Consider the following 18,523-nt stretch of genomic DNA (forward strand, 5'->3'; position numbering starts at 1 on the left):
TGCCATCATTTGTCTCCTTTTTGTATTTAACGGAAATATTATTCAGCACATCAAAGCAATCAATTAATGACGATTTTCCTACCCTGACATAAAGAGTCACTCAAATGCCATTACGTCCCACAGGTCAACTTCTTCTGGTATATTGTGTATAATATGTAAAGGTAAGCAAGACACCATAAAGTATGAGTAAACTCAAAAATATATGCAAAAACCGAGAGGAAGAAAAAGGGAAGCAGAGTGAAGATTAAGTCAGTCCTCTCCTTGACAAATCAAAACCAAGAGCAAAATTAACTCAAGGAAGTTATCTGTTAAACATTTAAAAAACAAAATTTCAATCAAACATAAATGAGGTAAAACAATTTGTTTGAGATAGACAGAGCCCTGGTAACCTTCACTTATCAGAACTTCAAATTTTAAGACAAGAAAAATTTGAATAAGCTAGTAATTAGATTTCTTACCAGGCCTGGTGTGGTATCTTCATCACTGTCTCCATCCTGAGTGCTTTCCATATCAACACTGAGAAGCACTGTATCTGAAGTGCTCTTGTGCCCTTGCGTGTTACTTTCAGTATGAACATCTAAGGATGATTTTTGCAAAGTGGATTCCGCCTTGGAAGATGTGGCTTCCATCTTTGGAGTTAAAATTCTTCTGCAATTTTTCTTTACTTCAGTCTTCTTGGATTTCTTACACAGCACTTCATTGTTAGAATTCTTATCTAACAGGGATTTGGGGCACTTAAGTTGGTCTGCCTTGTAATTGCTGAGTGAAAAGGGGACAAGACACACCTTAGCTGTTTTTCCTAAAACTGTAGTGTGTACTGGTCTTGGAGAAACAAAATCGATGTTTTGGTTTTCTTTATATTCATTCACCTATTCAGGTCAATAAAGGAAAATAGAAAGTATTAGAATCCCAGATCCTATGTCTTTTCTTACAGATCTGTGTAAATAAGTCTAACTCCTATTTCATAATAACAACATAAATCCAAACTGATAGCCTGTAAGTTAACTTTTTTTCCATCCAAAATCTAGATACCTAATTCATAACCTGAACATAATTATTTATTATACTGGGCACATTTCTTGCCCATATGAGTCGGCCAGACCAATAATAATAACGACTACAATTTGCATCTAAGGAGACAACTCCAACTGTCAGATTCTGAGTAAACAGAATAGTTTCAAGAGTGGAAGCTGACAGTGATGCAAAACCAAATACAGCCTCCCTAACCCCATCCTGCCGCCATTTCTGGGATTACTGAAGAACCTTCCTCATAGTCTCTAGTCTCATAGAGGAAAACCAGGGCAGGCATCCCCGCTTATCTTTTTAAGCAACACCCCGAAAAACTCTTTAAGCTGAGGGAAAAATCTTTTTGGAGTTGGGAGGTGCCGGGTGCCAAGTCTTGGTGACCTCCCGGGCCTGTGCCCGGCAGATCCCTCTCAAAGACTGAGGCAGGAGCACACCCGAAAGCGACAAGCCCTTTCTCACCTTCACCTGGAGTCGCTGTCTGGAGCCCGCCGTCTCCTCAGCCGCCGAGCACGACCCGGACATCTTTCCCCCGTTTAGCGGCTGGTGTCTTCCCGCCAAGATTACGGCGGGAGGCGGGGGCGGGAGGGAGCGGGAGGGGCGGAGCCCGGGCCGGGGCCGGCGCCGGCGGCTCAGAGCCCAGCTGGTCACGGGGGGGAAGGGGCACACGGGCGTTACGGTTGTCCCTTAAGGAGCCAAGCCTACCAGCCCCATGCCAAACTCCAATTCTTTAGGGATGCGAAGGGACCACATCGACATGTTTACCTTGGATGTCGGTGATTTTAATGTTGCTGATGCCAGTATCTCACTTTGAAAAACACTGGCGCTTCTGCTGAGGATAAACCACCTGGCCTTACAACGTGAGGCTGGAAAAGATACAGACGCACTTAGACGCTGTATAGAGAGGAAAGGAAATCGAAATCAACATGCAGCCTTGGCCCCCTAGTTCCTTATAACCCCATCACCAGAAAATTATGCCCTATGGTTACCATATTATCTTCTTCCGAAGAAGGGAAGCATTATTGATTTTTTTCAAGAGCTGATAACTTAAGCTAGTTAAAATTCCACCTCATCATCTGTCCACCAGTTAACTAAGATCTTAATGATGAACTTACAAAGCCCAAAGGCTGGGAAAAAGTTGTGAATCAAATAATTTTGTATCACGAAGTAACATAAATAAGATTTTAGTGCATTGTATTTCTTATAGTCACAGCCATATTAAATCTTTTTTTTTTTTTCTCCTATTCTCTGGGTTGCTGTGAGCCAAAACAATTGCCTTCCCATCACATTTACTCCCTCTGGACAGCACAGTTTTGCAGCTGATAAATTCATAATATAAATTTCTATCTACTCTATTTTTAAGGTCCTTTTCTTTCTAGCCCAAAACTGCTCCCTTGGTTGGTTACTTGGGTCCTCCACTGTTCCTTTTATTTCTTCTCCTGGCCTAGGCCCAATTTTAGAAGACAGGTGAAATAACTTGAGAACTAATCCTATTAACAGCACCTTCCAGGCCCTCCTTGATCTGGTACCTGCCAAACTTTCCCCACTACTTAACTGAAAAATTACGGACAAAATCAAACCTCATAGTGTCTCATATATACGCTATTTCTGGACTTCAAGACTGCTCATGCTGTCCCTTCTCTCCTAACCACAGCAGTTATAAAACTCTTTCTACGGTGAAATGTGTTCTGACTTCCAATTAGCCAGTGTTTCTTATTCAACCCACCGAGTAAATTGCAATTGCTTCTATTACGATTCTATAAGCCCTTGAAGACTTCCTAAATAAAACCCAAGCTTCTTGAGGACATGAGCCTTTTAACAATATTCCTTACTCCTTACAGAGAGCTAAGCAGTTAACACAGTAAGTACTTAATAATTACTTTTACACTAACATACACTTTCCAGTTGGAATATGTTTTAATAGGTGGTCTCCAGAAACTGAAGGAACTGGAAAGCCTAAAAACAGTGTTCGGATTTCAGGCGTTGTCCCAAGCCCTCTGGAGGATTTTTTTTTTCCGCAACTGGCCTAAATCACCACGACCTGCCCTCGCGTGACCAAAAATAGCGCACCAAAACCCACTCAGCCTCATCAACTAAGCTAATCAGGTACTATTAGCAGGATTTCTATTCCGATTAAACTCTAATTCTGAGCTTTCAACAGTCTGGACAAACTGCCCTTCACTATCTTCACAGTTTCTTATTTATCACTATCCCATTTTCCTCGGCTTCAAACCAAGCTAAGAAGCGAAACCTTGAATTCGGACTTTCCTCGCCGCAGGGTCTCAACAAGCAAAGCCCAACGGAAGCAATTTCCCGCCAGAAGCGGCGTCCAAGTACGTGCTTCGACACTGAGGCAGCCTACGAACATGCGCAGGAACAGACTAGGCGTCCTGGTGTTAGGCAACTCCCGACGTCCTCCACTATCCCACAATCCTCTGGTCGCACATTTCCGGTTTTTCTAGATTAGCCGTAAAACGCTCAGCCGTAAACTGCTCCGGCGTTTCTATTAGTCGCGCAGTAGGGTCTGGTGGCCGCAGGTGGAGAGGATTTGTCTGTTCGTTGACGTTGTCGCTGTTCACTGTTTGGAATTAGTAAAGTTTCGGAAGTCAGCTCCGCTGCCATCAACATGTCGGTCCCAAGCGCACTCATGAAACAACCGCCTATTCAGTCTACGGCTGGGGCCGTCCCGGTTCGCAATGAGAAAGGTACTGTGCTGAGCCGTTTTCCAGTCGGGTCTTACCTCTTCCTTCCCCAGAGTACTCCAATCTATCCCGGGCCGACTACACCAACTCCACCAACCCTTAAGACCCTGCTCCCTATTTCTTCGACTTTCCTCATTAAACTCGCACCTGATCTCGTTGCCTCGGGAGAAAAAACCCACTTCCATCTCATCTCATTCTTATAGCCTGTCTGCCCTCACCTACAGGCAAACTCCTCTCTTTCCTTGGCCTCCATCATTCGTTAGACTAATGTATATAGTGAATGCCTGCAGTTTGCAGGACGTTGTGCAGGATACAATCCCTCTTTTGTTATCCATAGCAGTCTGTATATGCTGCTTTTATAACTCATCATTATAATTATTTATGTCTCTAGCTCCCTCTACTACATCGTAAGCTCATAACCTTCTTGAGGCAGGAACCATGTCTTATTAAACTTTCTATCCCTTTCAGCCAAGGCAGTGATTGTATTTATTAAATTGAATACAAAGTTGTACGGGACAGTCCCCCTAACTTTGAGAAACTCATTCTTGTAGATGTGAGACATGCAAAAAGAAGCACATTCTAAGCAGTGTACGGTCTTTCACACCTGTAATACCTGTCACTAAGTGATGTAAACCGAGTGATGTGGGAGGGCAGAAGAGGAATAATCTCTTCAGATTTGGGTAATCGAGGAAAGCTTGAAAGAAGATGCCATTTAAGTTGATCCTTAAAGGATGGATAGGATTCCAATCAGTGCAGATGGAAGAAGGAACACCGTATTTGTTTGAGGAGTCAGGGTTTTTTCATTAAGGATTTTGGAAAATAATAACGGTTCTTTCTTTTGTGTTTTTTCAATGTACTGAATCTATCATTGTGCAGCTTCCTTTTTTTTTTTCCTTTTAACTTAACATGATTTTTGAGAAATATCCTTTGGATACATATGGATCTAATTCATTTTAACTGCTTGTAAATTCCATTGTATAATTAAACCACCGTTTATTCTCTACTGAGGTACAGTTGTGTTGCTTTTTCTTGTATTACAAACATGCTGCAACTGTCATTCTTAAACATGTCTCTTTAGTACACTTGTGTAAGAACTTCTCTCAGGTAAACTCGTAGAAGTTCATCATCAACTATTTATTGCCAGTTGCTTTCCACAGTGGGTTGTAAGATCATTAGGAGTTTTTATTTTCCCACATATTTATCCACACTCTTGGTTATATCAGGTTTTTAGATTTCTGCCCAATCTAATGAGTGTGTAACAATATCTCATTATTTTAATTTGTATTTCCCTGATTACTAGTGAAGACTAGGCATCTTGTTCATGGGTTTATCAGCTCTTTATATTTTCTCTTATAGGAATTACCTGTTTCTGTCATTTACCCATTTTCTATTGGGTTTGTTTTTATACATCCCAAATCTGTAATATCTATTTCCCTAGGTTTTTTGGCATGTCTTTTAATTTTAATTATGGAGTCTTCTGTTACATAGACATTTTTAGTTTTAGTGTTATCAGATTTATCAATTTTATCTTTTAGGGTTTGTGCTGTTTTGTATATTGTTTAAGAAATCCTTCCCTACCCTGAGATCATAGATACTCAATTACAAGGAGTTTCTATCATCTGAATGTTTGTATATACTAAATAGGATTGAATACACAATTGTGCAAGACAGGCTCTAAGTTAAGGAGCTTATAGTCCAGTAGGGATGTATATGTTTAGGATATGTTTTTCACACTTGGGTCTTTAATCTGTCTGGAATTTTTTGTGTGTATCGTGTCAGAGATCTGATTTTACTATTTACCTATGGTTAGCCAGTTGTCCCTACTACTCCATTGTTTGACTAGCCCATCCATTCTTCACTGTCTTTTAATGTTGCTTCTGTAATATACCACGTTCTCACATAGGTTGTTTCTCTCCTCTCTACTCTATTCCATTGGTCTCTATGTATCCCGAGTCAACGACATATTGTTTTAATTACTGTAAATTTAAATAAGTCTTGCAGTCTGATACAAAACCCCACCCCCCTCACCTCACCTTCTTCTTTTTTTTTATTACGAGTCTATTTTTTAAGAGCAGTTTTAGATTCACAGCAAAATTGAAGGAAAGTTACAGAGATTTCCCATATACTCTCTATCCCCGCACATGCATAGCCTCCCCTATTTTCAACATTCCCCACTGGAGTGATACATTTGTTACAATTAATGAACCTACATTAACACATCATAATCACCCAAAGTCCATAGTTTACATTAAGCTTCATTCTAGGTGGTATACATTCTATGGGTTTGGACAACTGTATAATAACATATATCTGTCATTAGGGTATCAAACATAGTATTCTCACTGCTCTAAAAATCATCTGTGGTCTACCTATTTATCCCTCCCCACACCCAACCCCTGGCAACCACTAATCTTTTTACTGTCTCATCATTTTGACTTTTCCAGAATGTCACGTTTGGAATCATACATTATGTATCCTTTTCAAATTGGCTTCTTTCAGTTAGAAATATGCATTAAAGTTCCTCCATGTCTTTTCATGGCTTGATAGCTCATTTCTTTTTTAGCGCTGAATGATATTCCGTCATCTGGACATCCCACGGTTTATTTATCCATTCACCTAGTGAAGGACATATTCATTGCTTCCAAGTTTTGGCAGTTATGAGCAAAGCTGCAGTAAATATCAGTATGCAGGTTTTTGTATGGATGTAGGTTGTCAGCTCCTTTAGGTAAATACCAAGGAGCATGATTGCTGGATTGTTTGGTAAGAGTATGCTTAGTGTTGTAAGAAACCTCCAAACTGTGTTCCAAAGTGGCTGTACCATTTTGCAGTCCCACCAACAATAAATGACAGTTCCTGTTGCCTCACAACCTCATCAGCATTTTGTGCTGTCAGAGCTCTGGATTTGTGCCATTCTAATAGGAGTATCATGGTATCTCGTTTTAATTGGCATTTCCCTGATTACATAGGATATGGAACATCTTTTCATATGCTTAATTACCATCTGTTTATCTTTGTTGGTGAGCTGTTTGTTAAGGTTTTTGGCCTCACCTTGCTCTTCAGAATTCTCTTGGCTTTTTGACCTCCTTCCATATGATTTTAGAATTAGCCTGGGGACGAATTCTAGTGGAATTACATTAAAATTATAGATCATGCATTTATTGATTAACTCGGGTACAGTTGCCATCTTCTCATCCTTGAACATGATATATTTCTCCATTTATTTAGTTCTTTTATATCTTTCAATAAAATTATATATTTTTCCTCCTAAAGGCCCTTTACGTCACTTGTTGAATTTATTCCTTGGTATCTTACAGGTTAGTTGCTGTTGTCAATGGTATTTTTAAACTATATTTTCTAATGATATGTAGCTAATGTACAGGTACACTTATTTGTATCCAGCATTCTTCCCAAATTCTTTTTTTCAGTTTGTCTGTGGGTGATCTTATATTTTCTACATAGGTAATCATATAGTCTGCAAATTATAGCAATTTCTTCCTTTTCCATCTTTACCTTTTATCTTTTTCTTTTTTTTTTTTTAAAGATTGGCACCTGAGCTAACATCTCTTGCCAGTCTTTTCCTTTTCCCCTTCTTCTCCCCAAAGCCCCCCCAGAACATAGTTGTATCTTCTAGTTGTAGGTCCTTCTGGTTATGCTATGTGGGATGCCGCCTCAGCACTGCCTGATGAGCGGTGCCATGTCTGCACCCAGGATTCGAACTGGTGAAACCCTGGGCCGCCAAAGCAGAGCACACGAACTTAACCACTCAGGCGTGGGTCAGCCCCTCTTTTTCTTTTCTTATTGCCCTAATTAGAACCATAATAAAATGTTGACTAAACGGTGTGATAGGGACAACATAAGCATGCCCACTTTTTTCTTGTTGTTGTTTTTTTTATTGAGGTAACATTGGTTTATAACATTATATAAATTTCAGGTGTACATCATTATATTTCAATTTCTGTATAGATTACACCGTGTTCACCAACCAAAGACTAATTACCATCCTTCACCATACACATGTGCCCAGTCACCCCTTTTGCCCTCCTCCCTCCCCGCTTCCCCTCTAGTAACCACCAATCTAATCTCTGTGTCTATGTGTTTGGTGGTGGTTATTGTTTTTATCTTCTATTTATGAGTGAGATAATACATTGTTTGACTTTCTCCCTCTGACTTATTTCGCTTAGCGTAATACCCTCAAAGTCCATCCATGTTGTTGTAAATGGCAAGATTTCATCTTTTTGCTGGCTGAGTAGTATTCCTTTGTGTATATATCACATCTTCTTTATCCATCAGTCCCTTGGTGGGCACCTAGATTGTTTCCAAGTCTTGGTTATTATGAACTATAGCATGCCGAATGTTTTTTAAAGGAATGCTTCTAATATTTTATCATTAAGTATAATGTTTGCTGTATCTATTGTTAAGACTGTGACTTTAAATGTATCAACTTTAAATAATACATTATTTTTTCCCCTGTTAATTTTCTAAGGTTAAACCATCCTTGTAGTCCTGGGCTAAATCCTATTAGGTCATGATGGTTTAGAGTTTTTTTGTTAGTTTTTACATTGCTGGAATAAATTTGCTGTTAGTGTTTTTGTATCTATGTTCATAAGTGAAATCCACCTAAAATTTTCCTTTGAACTGTCCAGTTTGGTTATCAAGGTTATATTCATCTTATAAAATGTATTGGTTAGTTTTCACACTTTTTCTATTCTCTATAATTGTTGGTATTTGTAAAGGAGAGACTGTCTACTCTTGCAGGTTTGGTAGCACATAAACTAAAAGAAAAGAAGGTAGAAATAGATAAAATTAGAAGATTGAGTTATGCGGTAATATAAAGGCTGCCATGGAAAATTTCAAAGGAACTAAAAGAATGAGCAGCATTTTCATTTTATGTTCCCTCTTAAGTCACTCTTACTGTGTGCTAGACACTGTTGCAGATGTTTTGTTTAAGGGTATAGTTGAGGTGGAAAAGTGTGAATTTGGGATGGACATAGTCTGCCTGTTTAGGGGAACTTTTTTCTATTGTTTCACTGCCCACCTTCTTCCAGCTTCACTGTACCCAAGCTAGGCCTCATTATCATTAGTGTTGGCATTCACAAGAATGTCTTCCCATAACTTGGCCTTTGTGGGAAAACACCACTAGATGAATAGATGGTTGGGTAGTGGCTCTCTTCTTCTCCTACTTGGACTCTTATTTACCAGGAATATGGGACTCTAACTACAAAGGCCAGGGGTTGAAGGACATTGGGAAAGAGGCTACTGAAAACATACTAAGTTATCTTTCCCACTCAGGTGAGATCTCGATGGAAAAAGTGAAGGTAAAACGTTATGTTTCGGGAAAGAGGCCAGACTATGCCCCTATGGAGTCCTCAGATGAGGAGGATGAAGAATTTCAGTTCATTAAGAAAGCCAAAGAACAAGAAGCAGAGCCTGAGGAACAGGAGGAGGATTCATCTAGTGACCCTCGGCTGCGGCGTTTGCAGAACCGAATTAGTGAAGATGTGGAAGAGAGGTAATGACTAGGGTTATATTTCCCTGACCTGAACCCCTACAGGTTAATTAGTAAGAACAGCAACAGTAGCTGATATTTGAGTAGTACTTACTAGGTGCCAGGTACTATTCCAAGTACATTACATTTACTAAAATTCTCATAATCCACACAATAACATTATGAGGCAGATACTATTATCCCCATTTTACAAATGAGGAAACTGAGGCACAAATGGGTTAGGAAAATAACTGAATAATGACCAAAGTTATACAGCCAGTAAGTGGCAGCCAGTAAACAGCAGGTTACCTCTGGTCCAAAGGCCCTAATTAACTCATTAAGGGAATAGAAAACACAGCCCATTGATTGTTGTTAGGGCAAGTCTTTTTAGCACAAAGATGTCTTATAAATTTTGAGAAATGGATTTTAACCATTTACTTATTCTGAAGGCTATTGAGGGGAAATGAAAAAAGGCCTGATGAATGGTCTTATGTAGGAAAGGGAGCCTCCCAGTGAAGGATTTTGTATGTTGTGTGTTGATTGAGACATTACCTTACATGGTACACCAGAGGTCCCAAACTTTCAGAGTTCATGTTGTCTCAGGAATTTTTTCACAGAGTCCCTAGGCTCAAACAATTCTGTTTATTTTTATTGAGTAGTTAGATCCAAATAATTTAATAAACATTCATGTCCTAACAACTTAGCCATTTGAAAAATATAATACACATTTATAATAGAATGTGTAGAATAATAGAAATAGAAAAAACACTTTTATTTCATTCTTACATAACCACAGTTATGTAAAACTCCGCTTATTAGTGTGGTTTGTGTGCCTCTTGGACACTGACAACTTCTCAAACCTTGGAATCAGATTGGCACTGTCACTCTCATTTCCTGTTCTGTATTGATTTTCTTGCAGTACTTTTTATCACAGCAGCCACCAAAGACCCAGTTTCACAAAGATAGCATGTCATTGAAAGGAAACAGCATGAACAAATGATGAAACTGCAGGTACCTTGAGTTGTAAATATATCCCAGTGCACCCATACAAGTCTGTTGCAGTGCCTCAGGATGTCTTAGCATACATTTAATGTTTTAGGTCCAAACATTTAATGTTTTAGGTCCAACTTGACTACTTGCTCTGACACTTTGAGTTAGTTTCCTTAATCTTCACCTCAGTTTCCCCATCTCAAGATTTCAGTATTAATAAAAACAAACATAATGTCCAGGTGCTCTATGACTAAGGAAATGTGGGTAATGCCCCTTCATTTTTGTGACAGTGGTATTACACTTGGAGATACTGTTTTTCAGATTGGCTAGACATCGGAAAATAGTGGAACCTGAAGTGGTAGGAGAAAGTGACTCAGAAGTAGAAGGAGATGCCTGGCGCATGGAACGAGAAGATAGCAGTGAAGAAGAAGAGGAAGAAATTGATGATGAGGTATAATAAAGGAAAATGGGGAGTTCTTTCTGGGTACAAGAAAACATTAGGGATAGTGTTCTTTTGTTGAGGCTCTAAAGGCACAAGATTGCTGCTTTTGGCAGAAGTCTGGCCCAGTATTTCCCATTTGTTGGGGATAGGATTGAAAATAGAATGGTGCTAAATCGCATGTACTCGTATTAGAATTTGTTGAGCTTGATGAAGGAAAAGTAAAAAGCTGTCTTAGAGCAGAGGCCATTTGGCTGACTAGCTTGGACTTATGACTTGATAGGAAATAGAGCGGCGCCGTGGCATGATGCGTCAACGAGCACAGGAGAGAAAAAATGAAGAGATGGAAGTCATGGAGGTAGAAGATGAGGGACGTTCTGGGGAGGAGTCAGAATCAGAATCTGAGTATGAAGAGTACACGGACAGTGAGGATGAGATGGAGCCTCGCCTTAAGCCGGTCTTCATTCGAAAGTAAGTATCTCACAAACCAGGCCCGAATCCGCCTAGTTCCTGTTTTCCAGGTCTGAAGATAGAAGTCTCCTTTCTATCTCATACTCTTCTGAAATGTAAGTACTAAGTGAAAGTCTTCTGCCCAGTGCCCTAGCTCTGCACACTACTTGCTGAGGAATATCTTGTTGTTAACAGAGAGCCTGAGTTTTTTTTCCCATATCCCTTTCCAGTTAAAGAGCACATATCTGCCCAAGGTCTCATATTAAGCACAAAATTAAGCTTGAAGAGCAAATGGCTAGAAATGCTACTACTTACAGTCCAGCAGGTTCCTTGCTATTTAGGCAGTTCTCAAAGATGAATGGAATTTTGATGCTCTAAAGACCTGGAATGACTCCCATTTTTGGCTCTTTGCAAATAATAGAGCCAGAGATTGTTTGGCTTTGTCTGATTTGGGTAGGAGTTAATTTAGGGTAATAAAGAGCTCCAGTCTAAGGGCTTTGGGCAACTAACAGGACCTCTGTGCTGCAGGAAGGATCGAGTAACAGTTCAAGAACGTGAGGCTGAAGCATTGAAACAGAAGGAGCTGGAGCAGGAGGCAAAACGCATGGCTGAGGAGAGGCGCAAGTACACACTCAAGGTACTGGGAGTGGCTGTAAGGACTGAGTGCAGGAGTAGTGTACTTAGGTTTACCAAAGGAGAGTAAGTAAGCCTAACAGTTGACTTTCTCTCCCTATCCAGATTGTAGAAGAGGAGACCAAGAAAGAGCTGGAGGAGAACAAGCGGTCCCTGGCTGCACTGGATGCACTCAATACTGATGATGAAAATGATGAGGAGGAATATGAGGCATGGAAAGTTCGAGAGCTAAAGAGAATCAAGAGGGACAGAGAAGATCGAGAAGCGTGAGTAATAGGATGGACCTAGAGTTTAATACTGCTAATGGGACAGGTTCCTATAGGGTAGCTCTGAGGCTCAACACCTAGTGTGAGTTCCATTCTGGTTTTCTTTAGGGTTCCTGCAACTGGGTGAGTTTCCCATAACTAGAATGTGGCTTGTTACAATAAGATCAGGGAAAAGAAACACATTTTGTCTGTGTTCCTCCATGACAGAGCCCCAGCTAATACTCCTTTTAGTTTCCTAGTAGACATACACAAGTTATTCACTGTTACCAGTTATCTATAGTTACATAGCAGCCCAACCCAAAATTAAGTGACTTGAAACAATTGATTATTTCTCGTGATTTTGGAAGTTGACTAAGCAGTTCCTCTGCTGGTTTCACCTGGGCTCTCTTACGCAGTTGCATCCAGCCTGGAGGATTGGCTGGGCTGGAAAGTCCAAAATGGCTTTTCTCACATGTCTGAGAGTTGATGCTGACTATCAGCTAGGATGCCACACTTCTTCAGTGGGCTAAACTGGCTTCCTTACATAACAGTCTCAGGGCAGCATTCCAAGAGGGCAAAGGCCAAAGCTGGCAAGGTTTTTTGAGGCTCACATATCATTTCTGCGAAAGGGCATGCATACTACGAGGGGAAGAATTTGTGGCATTTAAATGATCTGTCACACTCACTATGTTAGAGCAGAATCATTTCTGAGCTGCATCACCAATTCCTGAAAATTGCTAGGAATGAGAGGGTAATCCCAGATTACAAAGAGAAACCATCAGAAAACTGTCCTCAACCTTCAGTTTCTAAGGTTTTTATCCTGGGTTTCAAGGAGTCCATGTACTCTTTAAAATTGTGTGTATCTGCTTTGGCAGCCCTGGGTTTGAAGGTTTGCATCCCAGGTGCAGACCTACTCCATCATCAGCCATGCTATGGAGGCATCCCACATACAAAGTAGAGGAAGATTAGCACAGATGTTAGCTCAGGGCTAATCTTCCTCAACCAAAAAAAAAGAGGAAGATTGGCAACGGATGTTCACTCAGAGCAAATCTTCCTCACAAAAAAAAAATTATCTGTGGGGCCGGCTCCATGGCCGAGTGGTTAAGTTCAAGCGCTCCGCTGCAGTGGCCCAGGGTTTGGATCCTGGGCGCGGACATGGCACTGCTCGTTAGGCCACGTTGAGGCGGCGTCCCACATCCCACAACTAGAAAGACCTGCAACTAAGATATACAACTATGTACAGGGGGTGTTTGGGGAGATAAAGCAGAAAAAAAAAAAAAAGATTGGCAACAGTTGTTAGCCCAGGTGCCAATCTTTAAAAAAAAAAAAAACTTTAAAAAAAATTATCTGTAAAATTGTGTGTTTATTTGCATTTTCCTGGAGAAACGAAATCTTTGACTCATCCCCTCAAAAGAAAAGGTTAAAGGCACTGCAATCTAATTAATGATGGTAATCCTTGGTTTGTGATATGTAAGCACATACATGATTACTAAAGGAATACTAGTGAAGTCTTACACAGAGTTATTTTAAATTCTGATTTTTTTTTTTTTTAAAGCTAAGAAGGCTTTTTAGGGAAGGAGAATTAGTAAGGTTGCAAAATCAAGCAATAATAGTATGTCTGAACCTCAAAAGGCTAAAATCAACTTTTGGAAGTGTGCAGTAGCCAGAGTGGCAAGCATAATGAAGACCACCTCACCTTTTTATTTATTGAGTTCCTGATCTTGATTCTTCATAGGCAATGACTAGAATGTTTTTTTTTTTAAAGATTGGCACCTGAGCTAACAACTGTTGCCAATCCTTTTTTTTATTTTCTGCTTTTTCTCCCCAAAGCCCCTTGGTACACAGTTGTATATTTTTAGTTGTGGGTCCTTCTAGTTGTGGTATGTTGGATGCTGCCTCAACATGGCCTGATGAGTGGTGCCATGTCCGCACCCAGGATTCGAACTGGTGAAACCCCGGGCCGCTGAAGCAGAGTGCGTGAACTTAACCACTCGGCCACGGGGCCGCCTCCAATGACTAGAATTAAAGAAGGTGAATAATGCTTGAAAGGTGATGGAACTGTGTTATATTCAGATAATTAGGTCTTTCTGAAGCTGGAATGATACTAATAAATTCTTTTGTTCTCTGGACAGGCTTGAGAAGGAGAAAGCAGAAATTGAACGCATGCGAAACCTGACTGAGGAAGAGAGGCGAGCTGAGCTTCGGGCAAATGGCAAAGTCATTACCAACAAAGCTGTTAAGGGCAAATATAAGTTCTTACAGAAGTATTATCACCGGGGTGCCTTCTTCATGGTAAGAAGTGAAAAGAGAATGGGAAATTTGGGTAGTAGGAATAACTCAGAAGCTTTGAATTCTTTTTTCCCTCCAACAATAAACTGGTCCTGGAGTGTTACTTCCACTTGCCAGTGGTCAACTTTCTCATCTGCTTTTTTGCTTCTGAAGAATATAAACCCAATAGAGAAAGCATTGGCAACATGCAGATTTTAGAAGTAGCAGCACCTCTTCTCTTTTGGCCCTAGTTCTCAGGAGGAAATGATATAATAGAAGAATTGAGGAACTGAAATAGAGAAAGAGTGATCTATATAGATAGTAAACTACTAAGGTCCCCAAAATCACTTAGATATTATTCACAGCCAAGTGAGAAATTTGAGTTATGTGAAACTAAGCTCTGTAAATAGCTTTACATTAATTCATATTTGCGTGGTGAAAGTTTAACTCACTCTGAGCTGACTGAAAGTGACTAAGCCTAACTAGCCAGAAAAATGGTTATCTAACCATTATGTATAATGCCATCATCTCAGTTGTCCTGCACATCAAGACCAAAGTCAAATTACCAGTCTCTTAGCTCTGTGTAAAGTGATGAAGACTTCTTCCAAACTATTTGAATTAGCACCAGTGATAATTCCTTAATAGAGAGAAGGAAAGGGAATGGGAAAATTGATTGCATTTATTACTCTAATACTTGTGGTTTGTTAAATTATTTCATGTTAAATTTGTATCAGAAACTAGACTGACTTTTTCACATGCTGTATCTCAAACCCTAAGTATCCCCACTGCAGCTAAATTCCTGCCTTTCACTGTAGATACCAGTAAAATGTAAAAACTTCAGTGGAGGGTTCCTTACTCCCCTCCAAAATCAGTTTCAGTATATCTGCTCAGCAGGAAATGTTTTCTTATTATGTAGTTTTCCAGTGTATGTAGTTTTCTAGATTGGAGTCAGTGAAGATTATGAATTACTTCTTATACTGCTGCAGAGTCATAAAGCATCACTTCTTAAGCATTTCAGCAGCTTTAATAATCAAACTTCTTAGAGAAGCAGTGGATTGCTGGCTAAGAAACATAAGGAAAGGTTTATGTGAAAGCCTTTTGGTGCACATACTCAAATATTGACTCTTCTCTTCTGGACAAGGAGAGTGAAGTTGAAATGGCTTCTGAGGTTAAATGACAGATCTCAGGCCGGCCCCGTGGCTAAGTGGGTAGGTTCCTGGGCAGGTTCGTGGGCTCTGCTTTAGTGGCCCAGGGTTTCGCCAGCTCGGATTCTGGGCACGGACATGGCACCGCTCATCAGGCCATGCTGAGGCAGCATCCCACATGGCACAACCACAGAGGCACTCACAACTAGAATATACAACTGTGTACTGGGGGTGCTTTGGGGAGAGGAAGAAGGAAAAAGCAAAAAAGGTTGGCAACAGTTATCAGCTCAGGTGCCAATCTTTAAAAAAAAAAAAATGACATCTCAGACTTTTAACAAGGAGAAAAGTAGATCTCATAAAAACTGTTTAATTGTTCTACCCTTAAACTGGGCCTTTCTATAGCTAAAGGGAAAAGAATACTTCAAAACTATGTTGGGTTAAAGGACTCAGCTCTTCCATGAAACTTTCCTTAATCAAGATGGTGCTATTTTAATTCCTTCAGCACATGTATAACCTGTATCATAGTCTTACCTAATGTTGATTTGAAACTGTTTTCTGTAGTTATTTTATATAGTTTATTAAGTAAATAACCTTTTGAGCATGTACTGTATAAAGGGCACTACTGTTGAGCACTGCTAGAGGATAATCCTTGCCCTCAGAAGGCTTACAATCTAAAAATGGAGCTAAGGCAAATACATACTGGAACAAGAGGAAGAGTGAAAGTACTATGGGATTTTTGAAGAGAGAGATGTTATATTTGGTAGAAGATTGAAAAGGGTGACATAAAAGAGGTGACTTTTAAGATGTAGACTTTCTGACATTCAGTGGTAGGAAGACATTCCAGGTGAAGGGACCAGGAGTGGAGGCAGAAAGTAACAGCTGTAAAGGAAAGTACAAGGAGAGGTAAATTAAGGCTGTAAAGTATTTGTCCTTGACTACTACGCAGAGTCGTGCTTATTTAATAAAATAGAGACCCACTGAGGGTTTTGAGCAAGGAATAGGTATAATGAGAGTTGTTTTAGAAACATTAATCCAGTGGCAGTGAGTAAGATTGATTGCAGAGAGAACCTTTAATAACCCAGGTGTTGAGAGTTTATAAGAAGTGTCAATTGATTCTGCACAGATTTTGAATCTAGGTAATTGAGAGAATGTTGGTCCTATTAGCAGAAAAAGTTAAATCAGGAAAGGCTGGTTTGAAAAGGTTGGGGAAATGATTTTCACCTTAGATGTGAGTTTGAAGTCCCAACAGAATATCCAAGCTAAGATATATAATGGGCAGTAGAAAATTCAGGATCGGAGATTTGAGAGGCCTGTACCAAGTTGAAGTCATATGAGTGCATGAACATATTGAGTGCAGAGAGAATATAGCCAACCTTCAGGAAATGTCTACACTTAAGAAGACAACACAAAGGAAAAAAGGAGTATCATCTCCACTAGATATAAGCTCTTGAAGAAAAAGTTCGATACCTACGCTGCTTTCTTTGTATCCCGTGTCGTAGAGTTTAATAAATTTGGGGTTTGACTATACAAAAATAAAATCACAAGACTGACAGAGTCTTTTCCACAGGATGAGGATGAAGAGGTATACAAGAGAGATTTCAGCGCACCTACCCTGGAGGATCATTTCAACAAAACTATTCTTCCCAAAGTCATGCAGGTATGGGGTACCTTAATAGCACGAGAGAAAAAAGTAATGTATTGAGGGCTGGGACATGAAATGTTTGGTCGTGTAACTTATCGTCTATCCTTCCTTCAGGTCAAGAACTTTGGGCGGTCTGGTCGTACCAAATACACGCACCTTGTGGATCAAGACACCACCTCATTCGACTCAGCATGGGGTCAAGAGAGTGCTCAGAACACAAAGTTCTTTAAACAAAAGGCAGCTGGGGTACGAGATGTATTTGAACGGCCATCTGCCAAGAAGCGGAAAACTACTTAGAATTTAACTACTTATCCTTCCAGCTATGGGACACAAGGGGAAGTCTCGGCATCTGGTCCTTGATTTGCTTTTACCATTATTTACATGGCCCCAGTATCCAGCCTGTTGGACATACTGCCGTACATGTGACACTGGGCAACCTATCTGAAGGTGCTTTGTGTGGTTTGGACTCATGCTGAGAAACCCACAGAAAAGACTATCCAGGGTAGGATTAGAAGACTCCCACTGAAAACTATTTCTGAGAAATCGTAGATTTCATTACTTCTGTCGCTTCCCAAATTCACTTGGGACTATTCCAAGTTTCTTTTTCCAGCTCCTTAGCTTGGGTTAGAAACATGGGCATGTAAGTGGACAGTGCATTACTTTTACCTTACAAGAAATCTAAGCTCATTGAAACCTGTTGTGCATTTTCGATTGGCATCAGTTTTTCTAAGTGAACAAACTTTTTGATCCATTTATGTATGTGTGTCGAGGAATAAAGGAATCATACACCAAGAAGTTTTTTAGCATGATAATGGAAATAAAATGTGCAGGCTGACAAGTATAGACCTATTAACGAAAATAAAAGATAGCCGGGGCTTGTCTGGCACATTTTGATCATCCTCTTTCATCTCCAAAACACAGATGCTAGACAGTCTGTATTCTAAGTGGCACCCAGACATTCCATAAGCAAATACATATGTGGTTGTCCTTGCTCTCTAAACAGTAGCTGTATATAGAACAAAAGTTGACCCGTGAAATGGGGAATCCAGGTACCTACCAGTATCTTTTCCTTGCCCAGCTCATGTACCAAAGGAGGGCACAGTGCTCTTAAGTTGAAATGTAGTCACATCATGCTAGAGTTAAATTCAATGATTTTTCCGTTTAATTTGTGCTACATAACCACCATGCACATGGCAGAGCACTATGAGTCCTAGGGATTATAAGGAATGACATTTAACCAGTGGGAAGGCTATTTTTTTGAAGACCGCTCATAAATCCTTAAATGTCCTAGAGTAAAAATACAAATGCAAATATACCATGAGGTAATACACATAAAAACGAATATAAATCACTGTTGTGTTTCAGAGAGGGGATACAATCTAAGAATTATCCTAGAGCCAAAATGAGTAAGACCTTGAAATTCTTTCGGGAAAGTGTTTGTAGCTGACATTTGAGTGTCTGCTTTTAGGCAGGTACTAGGCCAAGCATTTTGCATTCACCA

The 18,523-nt window shown here is 40.0% G+C and overlaps 2 protein-coding genes across 6 annotated transcripts in view; one reads left to right on the plus strand and one right to left on the minus strand.

The window, feature by feature from the left end:
- WDR76 (WD repeat domain 76) overlaps positions 1-3,414 on the minus strand; it is a 59,653-nt gene extending 56,239 nt beyond the window's left edge. Inside the window, exons 1-4 of one of the 5 annotated variants that reach the window (XM_070581924.1) lie at positions 3,275-3,414; positions 1,789-1,889; positions 1,486-1,666; positions 459-869 (exon numbers count right to left, since the gene is read on the minus strand). In XM_070581924.1, the coding sequence (XP_070438025.1) occupies positions 459-869; positions 1,486-1,548 (474 nt within the window). In that variant the 5' untranslated portion in view covers positions 1,549-1,666; positions 1,789-1,889; positions 3,275-3,414. Of the gene's footprint in view, positions 1-458; positions 870-1,485; positions 1,918-3,274 lie in introns of all 5 variants that reach the window. The other 4 variants (XM_070581927.1, XR_011528958.1, XM_070581935.1 and 1 more) reach the window with 4 other exon arrangements.
- A 39-nt stretch (positions 3,415-3,453) lies between these two features.
- Positions 3,454-17,814, plus strand: MFAP1 (microfibril associated protein 1). Its single transcript, XM_008507334.2, has 9 exons — positions 3,454-3,728; positions 9,015-9,234; positions 10,522-10,651; positions 10,923-11,110; positions 11,618-11,726; positions 11,828-11,988; positions 14,100-14,259; positions 16,948-17,037; positions 17,137-17,814. Exons 1-9 carry the CDS (start codon positions 3,650-3,652, stop codon positions 17,317-17,319), a joined length of 1,320 nt encoding a protein of 439 aa, XP_008505556.1. The 5' UTR covers positions 3,454-3,649; the 3' UTR covers positions 17,320-17,814.
- The last annotated feature ends 709 nt before the right edge of the window (positions 17,815-18,523 follow it).

This window comes from Equus przewalskii, chromosome 1, assembly GCF_037783145.1.
Source record: "Equus przewalskii isolate Varuska chromosome 1, EquPr2, whole genome shotgun sequence".
In the NCBI taxonomy this organism is placed as follows: domain Eukaryota; kingdom Metazoa; phylum Chordata; class Mammalia; order Perissodactyla; family Equidae; genus Equus; species Equus przewalskii.

What these genes read in the sequence shown, in the direction of transcription:
- MFAP1 (XM_008507334.2), top strand. Translation starts at nt 3,650, where the DNA reads ATGTCGGTCCCAAGCGCACTCATGAAACAACCGCCTATTCAGTCTACG. An exon ending in AAGCCGGTCTTCATTCGAAA is followed by an intron (nt 11,111 to 11,617) that starts GTAAGTATCTCA and finishes TCTGTGCTGCAG; the next exon opens with GAAGGATCGAGTAACAGTTC. An exon ending in GACAGAGAAGATCGAGAAGC is followed by an intron (nt 11,989 to 14,099) that starts GTGAGTAATAGG and finishes TTCTCTGGACAG; the next exon opens with GCTTGAGAAGGAGAAAGCAG.